Genomic DNA, 27,726 nt, shown 5'->3' with positions numbered 1-27,726 from the left:
CTCAACCTACCTTTCTGACCATGTCTCTCACTGTTCATCTAACCTATTCTCATCCATTTTAGCAAAACATACACACCATTCCAATTTCCTGCCTTTGGACATGCTGTCTTCTAGAGATCTGTTTTCCCATCTCCAAATTCAACTTATCGTCAACTGTTACCTTCTCTAAGAATCTGTGAGTCTTCCAGCTGAAATTAACTTCTTCCTTTAAAATACTCCATAACTTTATCCACACATCTCTTAAAACATCTTTTCTTTCTATGTGAAGAGAATCTTTCCCTGGACAGGAGCCTCACCCATTCCTGCAGAATGCCAAGCACAGTCCATGAAGCAACTACTTATTGTTATTTGATGATTATAGTAATCCTTCTCCACATTGCAGCCAGTGATCTTAAAACAGAAATCTTGTCATCTTTTGCCCTTTATTTATGAAATTTCAGTGATTTTTTTCCCATTGTTCTCAAATTTCAGATCACTATCCCTAACACAGTGAACAAGGGTTTACATCAGCTGCTATCTATCCCTGTAGATTCACTTTGCTTCTTTTCCTTCTCCACATCCCAGACATACTGGCCTTCCTTTAATTCACTACATTAGCCATGTTCTCCCCTGCCACCAGCAACTTGAACAGACTGTTTTCCCTCCCCGCCCCCCACTTCCCTTACCAACACTTATCTCTACTTCAGATTCCCACTTAAGTGTCATTTCATTGCCTTAGGGAGTCCTCCCTGATATCCTCAGTCTAGAACAGGTTCCTTTTTCATAACCACCCACAGAACCATGTTCCCTTTCTATAAAGGCACTGACCTCAATTTGCAATTACACATTCTTTAGGAATATTCTTTGTTTCCCTCTCTAAAATCATAAACTCCAAGAAAGTAGGGACCATGTCTGCTTAAACTTACCATTGTAACCCCAGAGATTAGCACTATGCTTGGTATAGAGTTGACCCTCAATAAATACCTGAAGGGTGAACAAGTATACAAAAACTAACATTTTAACTAACAAGTATACAAAAACAAAACAAATTAAATGATGTCTACATAGTGATCACAATTTACATAAATTTACATAACACGTAGTATTTACCTAAGTACTAACAGCATATGAAAATGAGAAGAGGCAGAAGAGAACCAGAAATAGTGAAACAGGAGGAAAGTTGTTACATTTCTACCGTGGTCCTTTTAAGAATGATGGCTAAGATTAGGAGTCAGACAAAACTGACTTCTAGTTCTGCCATTTAAAAGTTATATACCCTAGCCAAGTCATTTTTATCTTTCTAAGCTGGGAAATCTGATGCTTAGAAAGATAAAATGTAAGGCATAAGGATACTTACCTCATGGAGTTGTCAGAGGAATTCAACAAGAAGATACATACAAAGTGCTGAAGACAAGTCCTACACTAACTAGTTATCATCATTTTTATTACTGAACATGTCCATTAGAATGTAAGCCTTTGAAAGGTGGGTGGGGGGTGGAGGGGTGGAAGGTTCAAGGGACTGTGGTGGAAGATTAGTGCCTTACAGGTGTGGATGTGATAACACACATATGTAGAGGTGTGAATCTAAATCACATATACAGTGTTGTATATCAATATTATCTCAGAAAACATAACTTTAAAAAAAGAAGGCAAGCCTCTGAAAAAAGCAGAGTATCAATGTGTCTATATCCTCCACAGAATGAGCTAAGCCTATCACAGTTCTGTTTATAGTAAGACCTCTGAAAACATCTGCTGAATAAATGAATCTGAATAAGTTGGAATTCATCATATTCCTTAAACTGGGCAACCAGAAACTGATATTTTAGAATCAAGAGATGAAAATAAAAGGCGTAGGTGAAGAATTCATTTTTCATCTGCAGTTAAGTGATCCAAAGAGGAAGGATGCTGATTATGCAATGGTAGAGAGGAAAAAGAATGGGTGAGAAACTTACCAGCAAGGTGTCCAGAGCATCGATTAGAGTCAGAGAAAAACTGTAAAAGGACATAAATCCCAGTTGCTTAGTAAGAAAATCCAAACACCAGATATTAAGGCTGCCCCAGATCAGATCCCCCCAAACTAATAAGTGAGGCACACTGATGTCTCTGCTGATCCCACTTACAGTCACAAGGATAAAAACTGCCAGTGACCCCTGATCTGTTTAATGCAGGGTGGACTGATATAGCACAACTGTGGTTAAACACATGGCCTATATCCCCTGGCATTCTTCTCTGCCATAGGGAGGTAGTGTAAGATTATAGCCAAGAGTACATGCTTTTTCGCATCTAGGAATTTATCTCACAGTGCAGAACTGTATGCTTGAGAATGCTCATGGTAGTGTTTATCGCAGGAAAAACTAAAAGTAACCCAAATGCAAGCCAGTTGAAGAGTGATTAACTAAATCACAGTAAATTCAAACAATGTGAAACTATGAAGTTGTCAAAAAGACAGTTATCAAGAGTTCTATGGGCTAATGTTAAGGTATTCAAATTATGTACTAAGTGAAAAATGAAGAAAAACAAGGTACAGAATAGGCAGTATAGGCAGTAAGCTTCTATCCACATTTTCAAAAAAAAGAACTATAGACAGAAAGCAGGTTAACAGTTGTTGGGGCAGTGGTGGTAGAGGAATTAACTCTGAAGGGGAATAAGGAAACTTTGTAGGGTGATAGTCTATAGCTTGACTGAATAGCTATTACACTTAAAATGAATGTATTTCATTACATGCAAATTGTGCCTTTAAAAAGTTAATTTAGGGCCTCCCCGGAGCGCTGGGTTGCGAAGCTGCCCGCAGCCTATGCAGCGCCGGTTCGATTCCCGGCTGCCGGGGCGAGGGTCCCACATGGCGCGCAGACCTCTCCTGCCGCCTGCTGCTCCCTTCAGCAGTGTACTTCGGTCCTTCTGCCTGTTCTGCTCCCCGCTCTGGCACTGGTGAGTTCTCTCACCCTCCTGCGCTTCTGATTGTACCCACTGCTTGTATAAATAAATAAATAAGTAAATCTTTAAAAAAAAAAGTTAATTTAAAACACACACCTATATATATGTATATGTATATATGTAAAAATAATGGTACAAACAAACATATTTCTAGAAGAATACACAAGAAAGTTAACAGTACTTGGAATTCTAAGGTAAGGAAAATAATTACTTTTTGTATATGATTTTGTACTGCACGAATTACTATTTTTTGTTTAACTTTTTTTCAAACAAACAAAAAAATAGCCCAAACTCTGTTCAGTTTACTGATTTCCCCAGTCCCTAGCATATTCATGTACAAAACAAAGATAACAGCACTCAATTCCTAGAGAATTAAATGAGCTGACACAAGTAAAATGCTTAGCACAATAATCAATGTCAGCTTCAGCTAAATGTAATGTTTCTACACTCTCTCAGTAAGGGACAAAACAGAGAACTCACAAATTTTTATTCTAGTGGAATGAGACAGGCAAACTAAACAGATTACTGAAAATGACAGTTTCAGAGAGTGAGAACTGCTATGAAGAAAATAACAGGGAGGATTCATGAGAGACCAGTAGGTCACAGAATATGAGAAATACCTCTGTAAGAGGTTCGTAGTTAGGGGAACTGATGCTGAGGAGGTGACATTTTGGACTAATCAAAACAAGCAGTGATGTGAGGATAATGGGGGAAGCGTGTTTCCATTATACTGACAACAAAGGTTCTGAAGTTTCATGTTTGAGCGTTATATCCCCTTCTGGATCAGTTTGCTCACTTACAAAATGAAGGGGGTTAAGTTTTCTAATTTCTTGGAGTCTTTCCACACTATCTCGTGACTCCATAGATGTGCCCAAGTCCCCACAGCTGGTGGCTGTTACTGCTGTGGTTGGAGCCCAGAGGTCCAGTCCACCAGGGTACCCAGGGCTTTTTCCACTTCGGGATCCAACTTTTCAGCTGACTGTGTGGATCCTGATGGTGCTGGCCTGAGTTGGGGGAAAGGCGGCCTCGTCTAGGCTAGAAGCTTTTCCGGAACTATGAAGCCACTCGCCCCAGCAGACCCACCCGTCTAAGAACAGACTTCCAGACCCCGGCCGCCCCCTTGCTCCTCCGCTTGCTCTACCTGCCCCAGGTGTCGTGCCCGTCACAGGTGAGAGGTCGCAGCTCGTCGTAGGGAAAGGCATTCTCCAGGTAGCTGTCGTAGGCGTGGTAGAACATGGCCTTGACACGCTCCCTGGTGCGGGGTACGAGATATAAGGTAGGGGGCCATAAAACGAAACCAAACAAGGGGAAGGGCAAGAAATAGCGCAGAAAGTGGGGATATCACCACCTGATTTCTGCAAGGAGCCCAGTGTCGGGGTCCGAGCAGGTCTGGGTGGGAGTCCTGGAAAGGAGGGAAAGGGAAGGGACTGGGTCTGCGTTTCCCATTCCCCAACTATGGAAGGGGGTGGGGAGAGCCTGATCCCCCTTCACCTGTAGTGGGCGGGGTCGGGCGCGGTGCCGTCGGGGCCCGGCGCACCATGGTGCAGGGGCAACAGCGCGCACAGGAGGCCAACCGAGACGAGCAGCCGGAAAGGCATAGAGCTCGCGTCCTGTCAGCGCCGCCACAGCAGCACCAGCCACCGCCACCCGCTCATCGTCGGAGTGTCTGCAGGTTCTTCCGGGAATCGGCGTCAATGCGCCTGCGCGCTGATGAATCAGCCACTCGCTTCCGGACTACAAGCCCCAGAATGCAATGGATGGCGGAACCCAGGCAAAGAGCATTTGGGGTTATATAGTTTCTTAAGCGAAGATCAACGTGTCTTAAAGACAGTGGCTATTGCTGCTGCTGGTACCATTATTAATGTTTTACTAATAGCATTTATTATGTAGTAAGAATATGGGGGGCACCTTAAATGCCTCGGACAGCCGAACAACCACACTTAAATACATTATCTTTTTAAAACTATCTTAATAAACAAAAAGACAGGGACCAGCGGGGCCTCATTACTGAGTGGGCTTATGTAAAGATGAAGAATGTTACCGTATTTTTAGGGAGTTTCCAAATTAATGAGTTTCCAAATCAATTCCCTGCTGATCGTGTAAGGCACAACTTACACAAGGCTGCCATTCATGACATGACAATTTTTCTTTAGGCATCTCCCTCCCTGCTCTAACACTCTTATTTGGGATGTGGTCACATCGTGGTGGTCCCTTCAGTCCCTGTCAATGCAAAAGCCTCCTCTTCCCAATCCGCTGAGCCATCTCATTAAGCTGCAATAATATACAATGCCATCATATAAGTATATATAGTGAGAAAGAAGATCCTGGAGGCACTGTAGCTTTGAAAAGGTTTTAGACACATTTTTCCATTTTCCTTCTTGCAAGTTCCCAGAATTTCACCAGGATCTTAGACCACAGCACTTCTCAGCCTTCTAGCTAAGATTAAGTGTCATAGCAACACCTATGACTTTGGGCAGTGTGATAGGCAATTGAAGTGAAACCTGGATTCAAGTCTAACTTTACCACTGATACCCTCTGTGGGTAACACCCAAACTAGAACCTCCCTCTTTCTAGAACTAGCTTTCTCACCTATAAAATGAGAAGTTTGACCAAATGGATCTCTACAATCCTTTTAACTTGACCTTTCCATAATTCTATGATTGGTCATACTCTTTTCTGCCGAAAAGAGTGGCAGCTCCGTTTCTTGAGCTGGCAGATTTGTTCTCCATTGGTCCAGCATCCTTAAAAATATCCCTCAGATAAATGTCCTGAAATGTCATTAGTTAATACAGGAATTAAAACCCTGACTTAGCTGAGAGAGCTTGTGGAAGTACAGTGTAGAGGTTAAAGTGTGGGTTTTATATTTGAGCTAGATGGAATTGGAATACTACTTCCACTGCCTATTCAGAGTGTGACCCCACTTGGTTTTCTTCTGAAACTCATTTTGCTGATATGTAACATAGGACTGATATTAGTACCTACCTAATAGGATTGTGAGGATTCAGTAGCTATTGCATGTAAAGCTTATTATCATAGTGCATGGCAGAAGTGAGACTCAACAAATATTAGGATATTTTTGGAAACTCCCTTGGAAGTGCCAGATGGAAGGGAAAGGAGTGGAGAGTAAACTGAGACTTGGATAACACAGGACAGCTATACCAGTTTCCTGTGGCTACTTGTAACAAATTACTACGAACTTAGTGGGTGGCTGAGAAATTTATTCTCTCACAGTTCTAGGCCTAAAGTCTCAATCAGTTTCAGTGTGCCAAAATCAAGGGGTCACACTCCCTCTGGAGGCTCCAGGGAGAATCTGTACCTAGTTTGTCCAGCTTATCCTGGAAGAAAGAATGTAACTGGCATTCCTTGGCCAGTAGTCAGATCATTCCAATATCTGCCTCCATCTGCACATTGCCTCTTTTGTGGGTGTGTGTCTTATCTCCCTCTGTATCTGTCTTATAAGGTCACTTGTGATTGCATGTGTTAGAAGCCAAATGGATAATACAGGATAATCTCCCATCTCAGGATCCTTAAATTAATCAGATCTGCAAAGACATTTTTTCCAAATTGGGTAGCATTTACAGATTCTAGGGAATGGAACCTAACTGTCTTTAGGGAGCCATTTTTCAGCCTGGTACAGGTCCTAAATTGTTGGGTTTTTTTTTTTTTTCTTCACAATTCCCCATATTTTCCCCCACAAGATCACTATTTTTTGTTTTTTGTTGAAAACAGATTTAGTTGTTCCCTCACTCTCCCATCCCTTGTATCCCCTTGCCTTTTCCCCTCCTCTTCCCTCTGGTACTAAGCATATTTCAGGTCTGGGCCTTTCCCTGTTAAGAAACTCACCAGGACTAAGCATCCTTCTCCATGTAAATCCTATAGCTTACATTTTGTGTCACATTCAAGATTCTAGTATGGATAAATACTTTCAGGGAGAGTGGGGTCAGGTTGCCTGAATTGGGTAAAGTTTGGTCTCTTTTTATGAAATGCTCATAATTTTTCCTTGTTTTTTAATTTCAAGTTTGATCAAAATATGCATTTCCCACACTGTCACAGAACAAAAAAAAAATAAAGCCATGACTTATATTTTCACAATTTATGTAGTTGATTTCATAGTTTTCTCAGGAGAAAACAATATTTTTTACACTCTGGAAAGCATTCGGATTCTTCCTTCCCAACTGTATCTCTCACTCTGTGTTATTATATTGGATTCTAGAAAGCTAGAGTCCACCAGTGAAGCATCAAATTTGAACATTTACTTGTGAAGAGACTCACAGTAAGTTGCCGGACCTATCTGGATCTTTATTTCCTGATTTAAAATGTGGAAATTGACAGTGCTATAAAATATTTCTGGGGATTAAATGGGAGAGTGGTGAAAATCCTCAACATAGTAACTGGAACATACTAAGTCCTTGATAAATATTTTCTTCCATACCCACCCATTCCTTTTGTTTACTGAGCATCTGCCCCTAGTAATTCAATGTGTTATAGGTAATAATTCTTGCCCCCAACAGTTTGAACCAAGTATTGGGCATATGGTGAAGATTCCAAAGTAGACAAGTCACAATCCTTTGAAGGGCTTGCAATTTTGAGAGAAAGAAACAATACCTATCAGAGATACTTGGAATCACAGTTGTTCATCATTGTCCTGTGGGTAAACAGAGGATACAAGTCATAGCAATACCCAAGTTCAATATCCTTGAACTCTGCACTGAGTGGAACAAACTTTGGGACTGCCTTTTCCCCCTAACAGAACCATGGTCAGAAGCCCTTAGTTCTTTATTGGTTTAACCATTGTCTCTCTGTGATCTTGGGCAAATAGCTTTCCCTTTGGAGATTCATTCAGTTTCCATATCTAGAAAATGAGAGAATGAGACTATCTTTCAGCACAAGGAAAATATTAGCAGATTCATATAGAATTACTGCAGAAAAAAAAAAAGCACAACAGAAATCAACGCACATCAAATGCAGAAATTTCCCTCCAGAAGCAGCTAAGAATTATTACAGAACTATAGGACAATACTTCAAGTTAAATTTGACAATTTGTGAACTGAGCAACAATAAGAAGGAGTAGGAAGAGGAGGAGGAGACCAAAATGCAATGATAATAGCGAGCATTTACATATGTTCCAGGCACTGTTCTTCCTACTTTACATACATCAGCACCTTAGTACATCCCTCTGAGACAGTACTTTTATCACCATAAAAGACATAAAATTTGAAGTACAAATGTAAAAGCTGAAGAGAGGTTTAGTAACAACCCATGTCTCACTCTGAATAAGTGGTACCGCCAAGGTTAGAACCTAGACAGGCTATACTGTATGGCATTGATGAAATTAATGAGAAATATATAAATAAAAGGTCAATATAGGATAGGAGGGTGGAGAGCTAAGTAACTTCTGCAGTGTCATCTAACCTTTGGTTCATGTGACTCGATATTCAGTATTTTCTTCCTTTGTATTAGAAAGTCAGAGTAAAAAGTTTAATCTCTGAAGCTCAAAGCCAAGGTACTTAGATCTCCTTTGATCCAGTACTTACTGTTTACTTTTAGCAAGGAAGTGTCTGGAATAATTTTCTGGCACCTGGAGATTTTTGTGGATTCTCCCAGAGCAGAATGTGCACACTACATGCGTTTGGACTGCCAAGAAATAACTAATCTGTCCTGGGAAATTTTCCATCTGTTGTTGTGTAGAAATTTTTGAATTTCCCCTGCCCCAGCTTATCCAAACATTTAGAGCAATAACTCTTCGGTCAGAGTCCCAGGATGCATTTTATAATGCTCATGTTCCACGTGAACTCAGACCTGAGGTTAAGTCTGCCTAGGGAAATACAGCCATTCAGGCAGTATTTAGGCAAAAGTACAGAATCAAGAAGTGGCCACAGGTGGTCTCACAGTCTGCTTAGCCCCAGGCACTGAGCCAGACAATAATCTTTGAGATTGCAAGCTTTGAAAATGATGCCTATCACTCAAAGCAAAAATAATCCAATACTATAAAGTACATGAAGGCAATAGCCAAAAGGTGGAAGCCATGCAAGTGTCCATCAAAGGACAAATGGTTGAATAAAATGGAATATAAATACAATGGAATATTATTCAGCCTTAAAAAGGATGGAATTCTGACATATGCTACAACATAGATGAACATTATGCTAAGTAAGACAGTCACAGAAGAAGAAATATTATATAATACCACTTACATGTGGTACCTGGGATAGTCAAATTCATACAAACAGAAAGTGGAAGTGTGGTTGCCAGGGACTATGGAAGGAAGGGACAGGTTATTGATGAATAAGCATAGGGTTTCAGTTTTGCAAGATGAGGAAGTCCTGGAGATGGATGGTGGAGGTGTTTGCACAACAATATACCCACCACCACTGAACGATACACTTAAAATGGTTAAGATGGTAAATTTTATATTACATGTACATAGCCACAATTTTTAAAATTAAAAAATGGAAAAAAATAAATGGATAATGGGTCAATTAATTTCTGATTTTTCCCATGATGCCTACATCACTGCCTTTTTGAGAATATTTGGTTCTCTTTTCCCCCAACAGGCAGAATGCCGGCAAGCCACCTGGCCACCAAGCAGTATTCAGTCTTTCAAAGAATATATGTTCTGGGGCCTCCCTGGTGGCACAGTGGTTGAGCGCTGGGCTGCAAAGCTGCCGGCAGCCTCTGCAGCACCGGTTCGATCCCCGGCCACTGGCGAGGGTCCCACATGGCGCGCCGCCCGCTGTTCCCCTCCCCTCAGCAGTGTACTTGGTCAGTCTGTCTGTTCTGCTCTCCGCTGTCTCTGGTGAATTCTCTCACCCTCCTGCGCTTCTGACTGTACCCAGTGCTTGTATAAATAAATAGATTAATTTTAAAAAAAAAGAATATATGTTCTTTTGGGGAAGGTAATTTCTCTGCCTCTTAGTCAGATGTCACCCAAGACTGCAGGAGGGAAGAACAGAGGTGTCCAACAGGGTTGCCCTCTCAGTCTACCTATCCCTTAGTCCCCAAATTCTGCTGCTGGTCAGTTGTGTAGTTAGGAGTAAAGAAAATGGGGAGAATGAAAAAGTGTAATAGAATAAAAATCCTTTTAGCAAACATTTATTGAGGGCCTTACAATAATAACAGTACCTGTTGAATTAAACTTACTAAGAACAATTACCTAAAACATATAAAGTAAAAACATGATCATGTGGATGTGGCCTTTTAATGTCATGATAAAGCAGTGACTGGCAAGTCTACTGAAGAGACACCAGTCTCTGAGAGAAATTTAACATTATCTACACAGCTGATTAGAGCCCAGACATTTTACAATTCCGTAAAGTGCTAAGATGTGACGATTTCATTCTCTGTCTGTTAGATAAGATAATCCTTAAGGTTACGGTTTGATTTCCCGGTAGGACATTAATCCATTTTGTAAGTAATTTAGTAATATCATTTCAATATTTTTCTTTTTCACTGACTAATAAATCTACTGTTTTTATACCTTATTTTGTTTTTTTTTTAATTATTTTTTTTTCAAAGATTTATTTATTTATTAATTATACAAGCACTGGGTACAGTGAGAAGCACAGGAGGGTGAGAGAATTCACCAGAGCCAGAGCGGGGAGCAGAACAGGCAGAAGGACCGAAGTACACTGCTGAGGGGAGCAGCGGGTGGCAGGAGAGGTCTGCGCGCCATGTGGGACCCTCCTCCAGTGGCCGGGGAGCAGCCGGGGAACGAACTGGCGCTGCAGAGGCTGCAGGTAGCTTCGCAACCCAGCGCTCAACCGCTGTGCCACCGGGGAGGCCCTTTATACCTTATTTTGAACTGGCTTTGCCATTCTGCTAGACCCCTATTAATGAGCCAAGTGAAACTTTGACCCATGCTCCCTGGACTATGTGTATGAGAATTATGTTTTTAGCATGCTGAGATTTATCCCTGACATGATGTATCAGACCCTGAGTTAAGAAATTCACAGAGCCATGCTACCCCCTTGAGATCATTTCTGTTCTATCTCCATTTTCCAGATGAAAAAACTGAGGCACAAAAATACTAAATAATTTTTTCCATGCAAGTTATGTTCTGGCACTTTGCTAGCCACAATTTTCTCTTCTTCCCTAGACAACAATTTATTTGTTCATTCATTCAATAAACTTAAGAATAAGCACTCTGCTAGGTTGGTGATACAAAAGTTAAAACACGGTCCCTTCCACCTTATAGCTTTTCGTGTGGAAGACAGATGCTTAAACAATTACTATGGAAAGAAGTAAAGGTTGTGATGAGGGGAAAGACAAGTAGAACAGAGGGAATATCCAACTGAGATTCGTGGGCATGAAGTCACAGAAGGTTTCCTGGAGTTGGTGACATCTATTCCAATAGACGTTAGGTGAGTCAAAGAAGGAGGTAAGAATCACTTCAAAATAAAGTCTCAATTCCTTAGTGTGGCATGACAGGCTCGTCATTAGACTCCAGATTACCTCTTCACATCACTTCTGCTTTCCCCTACCTATCCTGTTTGGGTCATACTTAAGCACAACCTATTCCTCAAGTTTGTTATATTCTTTCTCCTTTCATATTATATTATTTTTCATCTTTTTTTCCTTCTATTGGAAACAATTTCCCCCCATATTTTCTGCCTCACCCCACACTACCCTTCTCTTGTCCTTTAAGACCAGCTTAGGCATCTCCTTCTCTGAAAGTCTCTTCTCTGACCCCCAGACTAAGTTAGAAGACTGCTCTCCCCAGATCTCTCCCTCCATGCTCTCTAGTCCCAATCCTCCATCTTCCTGGCTCCCTATCTTAATACTTATATATTCTATTACCATTGTTTACCTCTGTCCTGTTTGCCTCCTGAGAAGGGATCGTGTCTACTTCAGGTCATAGCACAAATTAAGTGCTCAGTCAATGCCCACTGAATAAAAATGAAGCAGCATATGAATAGCTCTAGAGGAAATAAAGGAAAGAGAGAGAGCTAGCTCTCAGCAGCTATTGGAAATAACTTATGAGCAATTCAGAGTATCAGAAGCATAGCATGCAGTGGCAATAGCTATGGACTAAGCTAATAAAATAAATGAACATACACCCAGAGCTGTACTGATTCTCTTATATTCTCTCATTTCAGTCCCATAACAACTCTAAGAGGCAGGTACTATTTATTCTTCCTATTTTACTGGAGGGCTCAGAGATGCCAAGTAGTATGCCCTAACTCCAACAGCTAGCAGATGACAGAGCTGAGAGGTGAACCCATGCAGCCCATGAATCCAGTATTCATGGCCTCATCCTCTATGTTCCTCTCTCTACCCTCCTCTGTACTAGCCCAGGTGGAGTAAGTGGATTGAGAAGAGAACACAAAGGTGCCTTCCAGGAGTTCAGAGTTTATAGGGAAAAGGGAAGGGGATAGAAGCAGGCAGTGTGGCTCTAGTGAGAGGCAATGTTCTATTGGTTTCATGAGAAGAGTGACAGGTCAGTTCCAGCAGCAGGCATCTAGAAGGCGTTCAGAAGAAGGCAATATCCAAGTCAGGCTTTGGAGTCCTGGGTAGGATTTCGTGAAATATGAAGAAGAATGCAGAAGAGTGAAATATATGTAAAAAAAAAAGATAATAGTCCATAAAGAAGTTGTTTTATCTCAGCAATCCAAGGTTAGTTTAACACAAGAAACTTAATGCATTTGCTACATTAACAAATTAATGATGAAAAATCAGATGATCACTTTATTCTATAATAAATATTTGAAAAACTCAAAACAGTTACAATAAAAACTCAAATTAGGAGCAAAAGGAATAGTCCTCAATCTGATTAAGAATATCTATTAAAACAACCACACAGCAAATATCACATTTAATGGGAAAACACTGAAAATTTCTTTTTAAACCAGAAAATATAATAGTGCTTTCCATAGTTTCTATCATTTCTATTGAATGCTGTACTAGTGATTGTAGCCAGAATAATAAACTTTAAAAAGTAATGATAAAAATTGGAAAGGAAGAAATAAAACTATCACTATCAGTGGATGATTATGCATACAGAAAATCCAAAAGCATCTACAAACAATTACTGGAATAAATTAATGATTTATTAAGATTTCTAGACATGAAACTAACCTGATAAAATGATTTCAAAACTTACATATAGAATATAAACATATAAAACTTACATATAGAATATACAAAAATATCCAGGACATTGTTGAAGAACAAAGTAGGAAGACTTTATCTACGAGACACCTGATATATATCCCTGAGGTCACATGGCATTAGTGCAGGGAGAGAAAAAGGCCCCAAAACAGAACAACCATGTTGACTAACCAGAGGTGTCACTGTAAATCAGTAAGGAAGGGCAGGCTTTCCTTAGGTGATTCTGGGACATTTGGATATCTTCACAAAAGAAACTAATCTTACCTCTACTTCATCCATACACCTAGGGGTGAAAGGTGAAACTATGAAACTTGTTTAAACAAACAGGAAAATATCTTCATGATCCCAGAGTAGGAAAACATTTCTTAAACAAGACATGAACTAATGGGAAAGATTGGTAAAGTCGACCATCTTAAAATTAGGGGCTTGTTTATCTAAAGACAAGATGAAGAAACTGAAAAGATAACATTTGTGTGCTCTGTGTTCAGGACACCGGGAGGAGTAGATTTAGCTGAGTCTGGAATACACAGAAAGATAAGGCTGTAAAGAAAGGCAGCAGCCAAGCCCAAAATAGCAGGCTTCCATCACTTGCTGGGCAGGTAAAAAGCTAGAATCATGCTGACTTTAAAGGGATTTCTTTTCATAGTCCCCAAGTTGGGGTGTGTTAGCATCTACACAGGGAAAAATCCTGATTAAGGTTCATTCCTATCTATTCCTTTACCTCCCTGTTAAGAAATCATACTCAATCTCTACCTTCCTTTCTTCCTGCTACAGAATTAGCTGTTTGCTGCCCCCACAACCAAGTTCCCTTCTTATCTCGTCCACCTCCTGAATACGTACTATGTTCTGGCACCACGTATGAGTTATCTCATTTACCCTCTTGGGAAGAGGGTCTAACACATAAGAAAGACTGCTCTAAAGTTCAGCTCACCTGGGGTTGAGTCCCGGCTCTTTGATTTGGGTATCTTTGTGCAGGTCAGTCCCCTGTTCTGTGCCTCTGTGTTCTCATCCGTAAACTAGGAATAACTGCAGTTTCTTCACACTTTTTATAGGACACTAAATGGGAATAAAACACATGTATTCTGCTTACATAATATGGGGTGTAACACACTGAAAACCTTCAGTACATGTCACCGTTATTATTACAAACCCTAAGCGGGAGGTGATCTCTGAAGGGCTCACACTCTGGTTATCTGGTTAAACTGCCTATCTTCCGCAGCCCAGCCTCTCAAGTCCAGCTGGGCACACTGCCAGCCCCTGGCAGGACTTTCCTCACCCACTGCGGCTGCACCAGCATTGGCTCCTGCTCCACTTCCTGTCTCCCCTTATCTTTCCCGGCATGTGCTCTGTGGAGTGGGAAACACTACCGCTAGCTTCCTTCACTTCCCTTTGCTCAACAGGACCCTCATTCTTTAAATCTCATTCAAATCCCAATTGCTGGCCCTATGCCCACTCTGCTTTGTGGTTTTCTGCCCCTGGGCTACCCAGGAAAGATGGAGCATGGGCTTCGGCTCTTACCACAGCATTTCTCTTCTCATCCCTACTCCCAGCGCTGGGATCCCCTCAACTTGTCCTCACTCATGTTTCCCTACCCCCAATATTCTCTTCCCTCTCCCTTTACCCAATTCCATACTCTTTGTCTTTGAATTCAAATCCCTACTCAGCACTTGCAAGCTGTGTGATCTTGGGCAAGTTACTAAACTTCTCTGGGCTTTATTTAGTTCATCTGTATCATGGAAACTATGAGCCTAGTAGTATCTGCCCCAGAGGAAGTGATAAATATACAGGCTTATCACATGCTATGAATGTTTGGCATGTTTTATACTATATATAACAAATATTCAAGCATATTGGGAACATGTGTTCAAAAATGTATTGATGGACAAAGATCCCCCCAAATTTTTGAGATAATACGTGGTAAATTCAAACGCTTTGGAATCAGAAAGATGTGGGTTCAAATTTTAGCTTTTGCTATGTAACCTCCGTTAAGTCAACCTTTCAGAGCCTCAGTTTCTTATTAGTAAAATGATGTTGATGAAACCCAACTTGTAGGACTGGCAAGGCAAGTGAGATTATTTATGTAAGGAGCTTAACACTCCTCTTAGCTACATTAAATGTTAGCTATGATAATAATTATTGTCTCTGCTATTAATGCTCAGGGTGCTGGTGTGTGAGAAGGGTGCTTGGGAGACAGTCACTGCAGCTGCCACCTCCGTCCATGACAGACAGTAGCTTGGTAGACCTCACTGCAATCAGCTCTGTGTATGGTGTTGTAGATCCACTTTAACTCCAGTGACCCAGGCCCTACCTGCTTAGATGGAAGATGACAGCACTCAATTCTTCCTAATGGGCTCAGTCACACTTTATTGCTCTCCGTCCATGTCACTCTCCAAGCCCTTAAGGGAAAAACGGCAAAGCAAAAAGACTCAAACTCACTAGGAGTCAGATAAAGCAAAGTAAAACCAGTGCCAAGGGTTGGCAGGGATGCAGAGCAAGGTAACTCTGCTGGGAATTTAAATTGGCCCATACTTTTTGTAAAATTGTTTGGCAATAGATAGTAAAATTGAAGGTGCAATATACCCAATGACTCAGCAATTCCTCTCCCAGATTCACACCTACAAAAATTCTCCTACATATGCACAAGAAAACATGTATAAGTATGTTCATGCAACAGCAAAAAGCTGGGTAAAAATTTCAATGTCTAACCACAGGGGAATGAATAAACGGTGGCATATTCATAAGATGGAATATTAGAAAGGAGTGGGACTTAGTGGACCTACATATAGCAACATGGGTGAATATTATTAAAATGTTAATAACCTTAGCCATTTGTTAATATGGTGAAAAAAGCAAGCTGCAGAGGAATATGCACACTTCGATACCACATAAAGTCCAAAATATGCAAACCACCACTATACAAAGCTTTGAGATATATGCATTTGAAGTATACGTATATAGAAAAGTAAGGAAATGAAAAATAGCAAATTTCAGTTAGTGATTACTTTGGTGGTGGGGTGGGGAGAGAGACACAGTTAAGGGGAGTACACACGGTTTATATTGGCAGTATTTTATTTCTTATGCTGGGTGGTGGGGTCATGTATGTTTGCAACAAAATTCTTCCAGCATGAAATAATTCATAATATTTTTTATAAAAGGCAAGACAATATAATCGGTGGTGATTTAGAGCTTCCATTTTCACCCCCCTCCCCCAGTACAGGAAATCAAGGCCCCATTCTTCCAAACTAAATTACTGAGCTGGAAAAGGACACTGATGTTATTTCTAAGCTAGTTTGCGTCAACTGAGAGGTGAGCATGGACACTCTTTCATGTATTCAGTTCAGTTAGCAGACTGGGAACTTGGCAGGTGTCCAAGGTTTGCCCACTGTGACACCAACTCTCCCTCCAAGCAACAGTGTATAAAATAGTAAAAATTCCCCCTCAGCCCTTTCTCTAATCCCAACCCCCAGAGGTAATCTCTATTAGCAGTACCCTTCCAAACATTTTCCCTATGTATCTAAAAAATACACAGACGCACACATAAAGGTTGTTTTTTTTTTTTTAAATTTGAGAGTGGAATTATATATGTATTATTTGGACAGAAATAAAAAATTTTAACTAAAAATAGATGGACAATCAATGTCTCATGTCAATACATCCTCTCACAATGATCCTTTTCTACCACAGTTTATTACTTAAATTTTTATTTTTAATTCAACAAGAGATATATGATCAATTTTTGAGCAATACAATAGAGTGATAAAGCCCTTCATAAAATAGAAGGATAGAACCTTCCACAAGATCACCACCCCTAATGCACAAAGACACTTACATACACACTTAATCTCAGGCCCCTCCCTGGAGCTAACTCACTGCTATATTTGATGTAAATCTTTCCAGGTTATTTAGTTGTCATGTGTGGTTGACAAATACTGGTTCTAAACTGTACATAATGTTCTGTGATTTAGTCCTGGAGATCTATGCATATCATAACTAATCTCGTTCAACCATCCATTCAGCTGACATTTATTTATTTATTATATATTTTATTTATTACATACACTATTCTAGGCACAGTAAAGAACCAAGATGGAGTTCTCTCCTCAGGGAGCTTACAGTCTGGTGGGACAACCAATTATTATGTAAATGAATAAATAATTTTAGGGAATGCTAACTAATATGATGAAAATAGGGGGGATATTGGCAGAGGAGGGCTTTTTTTAAAGCTATAACAGTATGATTTATTGTAGTTTAGGGTAGTGATTTTCACACTTTTCTACCTTCTTCATAGAGTAAGAATACATTTTACGCTGTTATTCAAAACAAGCACATACAAAGCCAAAACTCACACTTATACAACTGAACAGTATTACATGAAATTGTTTGCCTTGTTAATGGTGGTGCACTAACACTTTTTTATTCTGTTCTATTTCATTAAACAAACAAACAAACAAATAAAAACCTACCCATCATGACTGCTAAATTGTTGTTTTTTTCTACTATGTGACCTCAGTTTAAAAAACATTGCTTTATATAACCAATCCTCTGTCGAGAATTAGATTGTTGATTCTCTCCTATTACAAACAATGCTGCAGAAGCTGCTTTATACTCATTCTGTGACTATTTCTGAGAGTAAGAATTTTAATTGTGTGATTACACATGCCTAAAATTCTGAACAGATGTGGCCAAGTTGGAACACTGAATCCTTATCCCAGATCTGTCACTACATCGATGTACAAAGGTTAAGTAAATCCTGCACCTCTTCGGACCTCAGTTTCCCCACCAGTAACCTGCTGATCCTACATCCCACAATCAGCTCTAAGTTAAAAGTAGATGCCCCACCCCCTGACTCAGAGAGGGCAGGGCTTCTCTCCAGGCCCTTCTCCCCCTTTTCCGCTCCCTGTTCCTCGGAAGCTGTCCTGGGTAAAGGGAAAAGGCAGGTCTGGGCAGGAGGGCGCAATGCAGGGCGGGGCAGAGGGAGGGCAAGAGGGAGGCCGGCCCCCTAATAGGAAATGAGACAGGGTAGGAATAACACTTTATAAGTCTGCTGCCTTCTTTCTCCTCCCACCCCACTGGCCACTTTCCAGCCTACTCGGATCAGCCTCCTCCCCTCCCAAGGCAGTTCTCACTTCGCTTTCCCCTAGGCTGCAGCCAGCGGGAGCCCCCCAGCTTGCCAGGTCCAGGTGGGGTCAAGAACCTAACCCCAGGATGTTGACGACATTGCTGCCACTGCTGTTTTTACTGCTCCTGCCTGGCTGGGCCCGATGTAGCCAGGAAGCCTCAGATGGTGAGTCCGGGGCACATGTCCCGCCTTGGGATGGTACTGGAGACTCTGCCAGTTTGGGGACATGCGTGAGATCAGAGGAGAGCCTCTCCCAGTGTCTGTGTCTGCTTCGGCTGGTCTCTCCATAGGGCTGGCAGGGTCCTGGGGACTGGTTTGTGTCCCAAAGTCAAGGCGAGGAAGAACACAGTTCAGCTTATAGGTAGGGGGGAGATGGAAGAGGCTGGAGGGATACAGACCTGGCAGAATGGAAAGGGGACAAGTAGAAAGGGTGAGGAAATTAGGCTCTGGGAGAGGGCGAGAGGGGGTAAGGTCTGAGTTGAGGGTGGAGTGAGTGAGTTTAGTAAAGATGGAAGAGACTCAGAGATGAGATGACAGCTGGAAGGAATGGGAAGACATTGGTAGAATGGATGGAAGACTTTCGGGGGAAAGCCTGGGGCTGAGATGTGTGAGGCAGAAGGGGAGTGTAGACAAGGTGAAGGCAGACCAGGATAGACAGTGAGGCAGAATGCCCTCCTCCCCTCTCTGCAGGGGTCAGGGGTGGAGAAGCTGTGGTCTGTGGAAGAACTCTTGGGTAATCAGGTGCCTGAAAGGACTCCATTTAAGCAGAAAAGGGGGTAATTATACAGGGGCTTGTTCTCTACTCTCCCACATCTCTCTAGCTTCAGTCTCCCCCTCAAATAATAACCAGGTCTCTGTGGGTACTCACTGTGTTTAAACCATCAATTTACTTACTTAAACCCCACAAGGAGGATAATAGTATCTCCATTTTACAGAGAAGGAGACCAGGACACAGAGCAGTTAAGACCCTTGTTAAAGGTTACCAATAGATATACTTATTCACACCTGCAGATGCAGAACTTGACTTCTCAAACGCAAAAGTGGGCCACACATATACATACACACACACACACACACCAACTTACAACCCCAGATGCATTCCCTCCTTGAACATTCTCAGGACACCAACTCCGTGGCAGCCCCTATGGATATAGGAGACAGCAATAACCAGACATGGTTCAGTCACCTAGAGGAGTCCAGTGTAGCCTGTGTATTTGGAAAGAGTGAAGAAGTAGCTGAGCTTATTGAAACAGATCCACTGTGTCTGGGAGGGTAAAGAGGAGAGGCATCAGGAAAACTTCTATTAGGAGAGGGCAATTGAACTGGGTCTTGAAGCATGAGTAGAAGTTTGCCAGGAGGCAGAGCAATCCTGTCATACTAGTCACAAGTCAGTCAAAAAGCAGCTGGAGTTCCAGTAGTTTGATAAATGTGAGCATAGGGAAGAGCTAAAAAAGCAGCAGGGCCTAGTCCCTGGCAACTGGAATGTTAGGCTAAAGACCTTCACTTGATTGTGTGGACAGACAGCCAATGGGGAGACAGTATAGCTGAGTGGCTAAGAGCGCTGAACTTGGTCTGCCTGCATTCTAACCTGGACTCTGCCATACCATTTTAGTTTGTTTCCCTTATAAGCTGGGGTTAATAATAGTAGTTACTGCATTGAGCTACTGGCAGGAAGGCACACACAAGCTAATAATGTGTAAGAAGTTCAGTGACCAGGTCATAATAAGTATGTAATATCAATCAGCTATTTTATTATTATTATTATTATTATTGATAGGGAAGTGTTTCACTGGAACACTTTAGGCAGCAAAGGACACAATCTTACTCCTGGTCAGTTAGAGGGAAGATTAGAAGGGGTGAAGCTGAAATATGAGGGTAAGGGGCTGAGGAAGGAAGTTACTTCCCCTGTGCAGATGAGAACAGATGCGGCTGAAGTGAGGTCTTGGCAGATACAGAGAACAGAAGATGGGATGGGGGTTTTACTCTGGGTCAGGATTTGCTGGCCAACCAGAAATGGGGGAGGGAGGGGTGAGAGAGAGAAAGGAGACCACTGTCTGTATTACCTTGGGGCAAGTGGCTTCTGCTCTTCCTGCCTCAGTCTCCTCATCTGTAAAACAAAGATAATAATCCCTGTGTTGCCCTCCTGGCACAGTTACTGTGAGAGTCAAACGGAAGGGAGGGTGGGAGGACACTTTATAGTTTATAAAGGGCCAAGAAGGTGGGCGGCTGGCCTCCAGGTAAGGGGTTATTATCTGTGGTTGGTACACACCGACCCTCCCACGCTGGCCAGAGCCCAACGCGCTGACTCTACCCCCAGGCCAATGGAACTTCCACATGATCCAGAAGTCCTACTTCCGCAACCCCTATCAAGTGTGGCATCAGGGCAACGCGACGCTGGGGGGCCTTCCCACACACACGCTGGAAGGCCCAGACAACAATGTCACCATCCTCCAGCTACAGCCCCTGCAGGACCCTGAAAGCTGGGCCATCATGGAGCGCGGCCTACGCCTCTACCTGCAGCAATTTTCAGGCCTTGTGAGGCTGGTGCACCAAGAGCGGAGCTTGGCCTGTGAGTTGTGGTGCAGGGGACAGGGCTGTGGGGTGGGGCTATAGGGAAGAGGGCAGGGCTTTATGGATGGACCTGGTTCAAGGAATGGTGGGTCTGTGGATGGGCGTGGCATGGTGAGCATGAAGCAGGGTCAGCTGACTGCTCAACATTTCAGTGGCTTCAGGGTTCTAGGGTGGAGAGAAGCAGTTCTTAGATGTCCTAGTTAACTGGTCCTCAGTCAAGCCCTCTTCCTGCTGGTGTGGCCTTTAGGTAGACCCTAGAAGACCGTATGACTGATTCACCCTGACCCCCAAAAATTCATTGAAGTCTCCCCATCCCTCATTTCAGTTTTCCAACTCTTTTCCCTTACAGATCCCCTTTCCTCTCTCCACTCCAGCACTTTACCCTCAACTCAACCATCTCTCTTCACAGAAGCTACTTCCCTTATAGCTCCACACTTTTCTCTCAGAGCCTCCAACTCCTTTCTTTCACAGGCCTCCCATTTCTTCATCATCCCTGACTCCTCTTCACAGCCTCCAACAGTGTAACCCAAGACCTTCCCCACACCCCCTCCACAATCTCTTCCCCTTGGTGGGCATACCCCACACTTAGTTCCCTTTCCACACAGCCCTCTGACCCTGACTCTCCTATCCACAGTTCCTCTGACCGTTCGCTGCTTCCTGGGCTGTGAGTTGCCTCCCGAGGGCTCTAAAGCCCATGTCTTCTTCGAAGTGGCTGTGAATGGGAGTTCTTTTGTGAGTTTCCAGCCAGAGACAGCCTTGTGGGTGGCAGGATCCAAACCACCTTCCAAAGTGGCCACCTACACCCTACAGCAGCTCAACACCTACAACCGTACTCGGTACGAACTGCAGGAATTCCTGCAGGACACCTGTGTGCAGTACGTGCAGGAATACATCACCACGAAAACCACGAAAGGTATGATGGGGCTGAAGCTGGTTTTGTGTGTTGCGTGTGTTCTAGGCAAAAGGATGGACCTGAAGGAGGAATACTTTGAACAACAGGAAGCCCAGGGCTGGGGCAGAAATTGGGGCAGAAATTCCTTGGGGTTTTACCCAAACCTTAAACACCTTGGGACCATGCTCTTTAGCCTCACTCTCTCCATCTTCTGCAGGAAGTCAAACAGGCCGCTCCTACACTTCACTGGTCCTGGGCGTCCTGCTGGGCTGTTTCATCATTGCTGGTGTGGCTGTAGGCATCTTCCTGTGCACAGGTGGACGGCGGTGTTAATTATTCTCCAGCCCCCACTGAAAACAGAGCTGAACTGATGGGGGCTGGCAAAGGAGGATCTCAGCTTACAGCAAAATCAGTTCCCCAACTGGGATGAAACATCCCAGAAAATTTGGAGTGGCAGCTGCTTTCTTCTCCCAAACCTGCCAACCAAGTGTTTGGGGCACAGGAGGCAAAGAGGTTAGATAGAGTACTGTGCTTGCTAAGAACTGAAGAATTTGCAAACTTTGCTGAACTGATCCAAGAAGCAAATGCTTATCTATCTTTGTGGAAAAAAGATCATGGAGTTGGGGTGAGGGGAGAAGATGTCTATAACCCATCCTCCAAAGACAGAATCACTCAAGGCATTCAAAAGACATAACCAATAAAACAAGTCATCCACAACCAAAAGACACAACATCCAAAACTTCCAGGTGTGTCAGATTTGGGAAAGGACACTGGTATAATAGAGTTAGAATGAAGTAACTAGAAAAAAGGTAGAATTATAAAATCCAAATAATATGGGAACAAGGAGTTATCAATTGATAATAATATTAATAAATTTCTTACTTATGTATAAGGCATTATTATTTCCTCTACTTTGCAAAACTCCTGGAAAAGTAACCTATCCCCTTTGCTTCTGCTCTCTCATCTCTCACTCTTCAACCCCATGCAGTCTGACTTCTCTGAAAACTGCTGGAAGATCATCAGTGAGCTCTGGTTGTGATAGCTTCATCTCCATGGTATCTACAAGGTCAGCTAATCAATCTCAGAAAATAGAATCAGGGATCACAGCCAAAGTCATACACAGGAATGGTCTGGCTTAGGATGCCACAGCAGGAACCACTAATCTGCCATCTTAAATGAATTGTATTCCTTCCCCTGTGTCTTCACCTCGTTTTTTTCAAAATTCAAAGTCCTGGTGGGAGCATTCAATGACTAAGCCTCCATCATATTTCTTTTGCCTTAGCTACCAGAGGAAACAAAGGAAAACTTTAGGTATCTTTTTTTTTTAAGATTTATGATTTATGCACACAAGAGCTGGGGTACAGGCCAGAGGTGTGGGGGGTGAGAGGATTCACCAGAGACAGAGTGGGGAACAGAACAGGCAGATTGACGGAAGTACACTGCTGAGGGGAGCAGCGGGTGAGTCAGGAGAGGTCTGCTACGCCATGTGGGTTGCTCCCTGCCCGGGGATTGAACTTGTGCTGCAGTGGCTGCAGATTGCTTCATAGGTTGTGTCTTAACCCCTGCACCACCAGGGAGGCCCCAACTTTGGTATCTTTAGGTTCTTTGGAGGGAAGTAGGACCCTGTCTCCAATGAGATTCACACAGAGGAAGAGGTTTTAGATGTTGGGAAAACAATAAACAAAAACAAAGTGAACCCCCTCAGTGTTCTCTATATCTCTCATCATTTATTTATTCATTCAGTAAACATTTGTCAGTAGCTTCCACAAGCCAAGTTTAATGCCATATACTTTAGAAGATACAAAATGACTAAGACAGCCTCCCTCTCAAGGAGCTGATTATTTATTTGGGAAGATAAAACATTTACAAATAAGAATAATACCAGATAGGATATCCTAATAATTGGAAGAAATATACAATTTAAAATGCTATGTTGTGATTTACTGTTGTAGCTTTTACAGATGGTTTCATTTTTAAAATTCTCTAACTTGCATTTATCATTTAATAGTCACCTAGATTTTATGAGATAGATGTTCTTCTCATTTTGGACTAGGAAGCATGCTTAGTGAGAATAGTAAGCAAAACAACTGGCAAGAGACATAATTCAAATCTATGAGTTTGTGCTTCCCCCCGCCCCGCCAACTAAAAACTAAGAGAATCGGGAATCCGGTGCTGGGGGTGGGACTTACGGATGGGTCAGGTGTGACCATGCACAGACAGAAAAGAGAGAACAGCTTAAATAAAGGCATAGTTGGGGGAGGTGAGGGAGGAACTGAGTAAATTTAGGAAGAATAACTAGTCAGGTTGGAGAATAACTAGTCACAATAACTGATCAGTATTGGAGAATAGAGGGGTGGTGGAAAATGAGACTAGAAAGGTAGGCTAAGGCCTCTAAAGCATGGTAAAGGGTAACATTTTTTAACTCTTTTTCAAAAATGAGAATTATTGAAGTTTGGTAGACAGAAAGCTGCTAATGGTTTCTTTCACCTTTCATCTGCTTGCACAAAAGGAACTTCAGATAAGTTGAGACCTCAGGCTTAAGGATCTGGTCTAGATGATGTGCAGCTCCAGGCCAGACTAGGCCCCATCATGTTAGTAAAAGCGAAAGGAGAAGATCAGAAGAGCTCAGCCACCCAGAGAGCAAAATCTTGGCCTGTGAAGACTTGGAGATGTTACTTCCTTTCATCACTTCTGCCATTGCAGCAGTTCAGGTCTCCACCAGCTCTAACTTGGAGCACTAGAATCACTTTAATTCCTTGAAAAGGTTGCCATCGGAATGATCTTCCTAAACCATGCAGTGTTCTGCCCAGAGGTTTTAGTCCTTTCACAGTCCATAATATAAAATCCTAGCTCTTTAGTATGATCTCACATTGTGGAAGTGGGCTTTCTGTGGGGTCTCTTTTTTTCTTTTTTATTGAGGTAACATTAGTTTACAGCACTCTGTAGGCTTCAGGCATACAGTTTCTTACTTCAGCAACATATATTTCATGTCATACCCACCATGAAATATCCAGTCACCATCCATCACCAAGCTGTTCCCTCCCCTCCTTTCCCTCTGGTCAGAGTCTAAGGGTTTGTTTTGGTTTTAGTCTCTATTGTTTGAATGATTTTGCTTTTATTTACTTTCCATAAATGTGGAATGTAATCAACTGTAGAAAATCAAACAGCCTTTGTCTTTTTACTTTGACTTATTTCACTTAGCCTAATTTCCTCAAGGTCCATCCATGTTGTTGAAAATGGCATCTTTTGCATACTTTTTAATCTTTTAATTTTGTTTAAGACTGAGTAGTACTCCATTGTGTACCACATCATCTTAATCCATTCATCAGTCATCAGGCACTTGGGTTGTTTCCATATCTTGGCCATTGAGAATAGTGCTGCAGTGAACACAGACAAACATATCTTTTCAAATTAGTGTTTTCACATTCTTCATGTAAGTACCCACAAGTGGAATAGTAGGATCACATGGTAGTTTTATTTTCAATTTTCTAAGGACCCTCTATACTGTTGTCCAAAGTGAGTGCACCAATTTAGATTCCTCTCAAAGGTGCACAAAGGTCTCTATCTCCACATCCATGCCAACACTTATTATTTCTTGGTGTTTTTATAATAGCTATTCTAACCAGTGTGAGATGAAATCTCATTGTAGTTTTGATAGCATCTCTGTGATGATAAGTGATGCTGAACATCTTTTCATGTGGCTGGCAATCAGTATGTCTTCTTTGGTGAAATGTGAATTTAGATCCTCTGCCCCTTTTTTCTCAGTCGCATTTTGTTGTTATTGTTCAGTTATACAAGTTAAGTGTTTTGGTTCTTAATACCTTGTCTGGCATCTGGTTTGCAAATATCTTTCATCCACATACACTGCCCCTCCTCAACCTTCCTTCCTTCCAAATCACTCTTGCTCTTTCAAACATACTATAATTGTCATGCCATTTTATATCATAGTCCTTTCTCTCCCTGGCAAATTTCCAAGACTGGTACAAAGTAACTGCTCAATATAATGGCAATAATTTTTTTAATATTCTGTGCATTGCCAGGGCATCTTTCTTCCATGCTAAGTTCAATAGCAGGAGCGCAACAAATACGCTTGACAAATGAACTAGTATTTGAATGAATGAATATAACCTGAGTTGTAGTTCTGATTCTGCCATCATCCATCTCTGTGACTCTGCACAATCACTTCACATCATTGATTCTATTTTGTAATCTATAAAATGAGACTAGAAATCTATGGCCTTCTTAATTCATATTGCTGTTGTAAGCAGCACATAAGACTGGTTATGAAAGCACGGCAAGCACTGTATATATGTAAGGGGCTATGTTATTATTAAAAAGCAGTAGCTAAAAAATAAAAAGCTCTGAAGTAGATTTTTCTAAGTTAAGATGTATATAGTAAGCCCTAGATCAACCACCAGAAAATATTTTAAAGGGTGACAAAAACAAAATATACAGGTGGGACTTTTGCATAGCAAAGGAAATCATCAAAATGAAAAAGCAATCTACTGAATGGGAGAAAACATTTGCAAACCATGTATCTGATAAGGGGTTAATAGCCAAAATATATAAAGGACTCACATAACTCAATAGCAAAATACAAACCATCCTATTAAAAATGGGTAGATCTGAATAGACATTTTTCCAAAGAAGATATATATATGGCCAACAGGTACACAAAAAGATGCTCAACATCACTAATGAACAAGGAAATGCAAATCAAAACCACAATGAGGTATCACATCACACCTGTTAGGATGGCTAATGTAAAAAAAAAAAATATATATATATATATAAAGAGTCGGGGCCTCCCTGGTGGCGCAAGGGGTTAAGACACAACCTATGAAGCAATCCTCAGCCTCTGCAGCAAGTTCAATCTCCCGCCGGCCAGGGAGCAACCCACATGGTGTAGCAGACCTCTCCTGTCTCGCCCGCTGCTCCCCTCAGCAGTGTATTTCAGTCAGTGTGCCTGTTCTGTTCCCCACTTTGTCTCTGGTGAATCCTCTCACCCTGCACACCTCTGGCCTGTACCCCAGCTCTTGTACGCATAAATAAATAAATCTTTAAAAAAATATAAATAGTTGGAGAGGATGAAGACAACCGCTTGGCACTGTTGGTGGGGATATAAATTGGCACAGCCACTCTGGAAAACAATACAGAGGTTTCTCAAGAAATTGAAAACAGAACTACCATATGATTCAGCCATCCCACTTCTGGGTGTTTATCCAAAGGAAATAAAATCACTATCTCAAAGAGATAACTATATTCCCAAGTTCACTGTAACATTATACAATCACCACAATAACGAAATAATTTAAGTGTCTGTCAATAGACGAAAAGACACTATCATTCGGACACTACCAGTAAAGTGAAAAGACATCCCACAGAATAGAACAAAATATTTTTAAATCATATATCTGATAAGGATCTAGCATCCAGAATATTCACCTGGACCTTAAAGAAAGAAGAATTTTACCAGGTAAAGAGGGGAAAGCTGTTTCTCCACTCTTAGACTAAGATCATTGAGTACAGAAATTGTCTTGTTCATCACCATGTTCCCGATACCCAGCACCATACCTAGGACAAGGAAAGAGTCCAATACATGTTTGTTCAGTGAGTGGATTCTGGACTGGTGTAACAGTACAAAGGCAGAAAGGATAAAAGTGCACCTTTATGTGACTGCTCTGAAAATATTTTATATAAGGAAATGTGGGAGGTAAAATGAGAGTGGGTGGGGGGCAGCTTGATAAGAAAGCCATGCTAAGAAGCTATACTCAATTATATAGGCAGTAGCTAACTACTTCCTTCTCTAGGGAAATAACACCCTGGTTCATCTTTGTATCCTTATCATCTAGAACAGTGCCAGAGATTTAGAAGATAACCAACAAATGGCTGAATGAGTGAATGAACATTCTTTTTTTTAAGATTTATTTATTTATTTATACAAGCACTGGGTACAGTCAGAAGTGCGGGACGGTGAGAGAATTCACCAGAGCCAGAGCGGGGAACAGAAGAGGCAGAGTGATGAAATAAACTGCTGAGGGGAGCAGTGGGCGTGGCAGGAGAGGTCTGTGTGCCATGTGGGACCCTCGCTGGTGGCCGGTGATTGAACCGGCGCTTCGCAGCC

At 41.9% G+C, this 27,726-nt stretch overlaps 3 protein-coding genes across 7 annotated transcripts in view; 1 reads left to right on the top strand and 2 right to left on the bottom strand.

The window, feature by feature from the left end:
• Positions 1-4,590, bottom strand: part of TRPC4AP (short transient receptor potential channel 4-associated protein) — a 102,553-nt gene extending 97,963 nt beyond the window's left edge. Inside the window, exons 1-3 of one of the 3 annotated variants that reach the window (XM_037496405.1) lie at positions 4,405-4,590; positions 4,055-4,165; positions 1,932-1,971 (exon numbers count right to left, since the gene is read on the bottom strand). In XM_037496405.1, coding sequence (XP_037352302.1) covers positions 1,932-1,971; positions 4,055-4,165; positions 4,405-4,511 — 258 coding nt within the window. In that variant the 5' untranslated portion in view covers positions 4,512-4,590. The remainder of the gene's footprint in view (positions 1-1,931; positions 1,972-4,054; positions 4,166-4,404) is intronic. The other 2 variants (XM_054696898.1, XM_054696901.1) reach the window with 2 other exon arrangements.
• A 7,573-nt stretch (positions 4,591-12,163) lies between these two features.
• The window catches only part of MMP24OS (MMP24 opposite strand), an 80,820-nt gene continuing 65,257 nt past the window's right edge, over positions 12,164-27,726 (bottom strand). Inside the window, exons 1-6 of one of the 2 annotated variants that reach the window (XR_005122468.2) lie at positions 22,485-22,499; positions 21,767-21,908; positions 20,203-20,246; positions 15,329-15,416; positions 13,952-14,076; positions 12,164-12,418 (exon numbers count right to left, since the gene is read on the bottom strand). The gene's annotated coding sequence lies outside the window, so the exon portion shown is untranslated. Of the gene's footprint in view, positions 12,419-13,951; positions 14,077-15,328; positions 15,417-20,202; positions 20,247-21,766; positions 21,909-22,484; positions 22,500-27,726 lie in introns of those variants that run through there. The other variant, XR_008552390.1, reaches the window with a different exon arrangement.
• On the top strand, positions 18,052-23,443 carry PROCR (protein C receptor). Of its 2 annotated transcripts, none has more exons than XM_037496379.2 (4): positions 18,052-18,304; positions 20,457-20,708; positions 21,345-21,623; positions 21,820-23,442. In XM_037496379.2, the coding sequence occupies exons 1-4, from the start codon at positions 18,226-18,228 to the stop codon at positions 21,933-21,935; spliced, it is 726 nt and encodes a 241-aa protein (XP_037352276.1). In that variant the 5' UTR covers positions 18,052-18,225; the 3' UTR covers positions 21,936-23,442. The 2 variants fall into 2 exon arrangements, with proteins under 2 accessions (XP_037352276.1, XP_037352284.1); XM_037496387.2 differs by lacking the exon at positions 18,052-18,304 and adding an exon at positions 19,705-19,865 and having other exon boundaries at positions 21,820-23,443.

This window comes from Talpa occidentalis, unplaced genomic scaffold (assembly GCF_014898055.3).
Source record: "Talpa occidentalis isolate TD23 unplaced genomic scaffold, MPIMG_talOcc4v2.1 talOcc4.10, whole genome shotgun sequence".
Lineage (NCBI taxonomy): Eukaryota > Metazoa > Chordata > Mammalia > Eulipotyphla > Talpidae > Talpa > Talpa occidentalis.
Note: the sequence above shows the minus strand (reverse complement) of the source record. Positions and strands in the feature narration are given on the sequence as shown.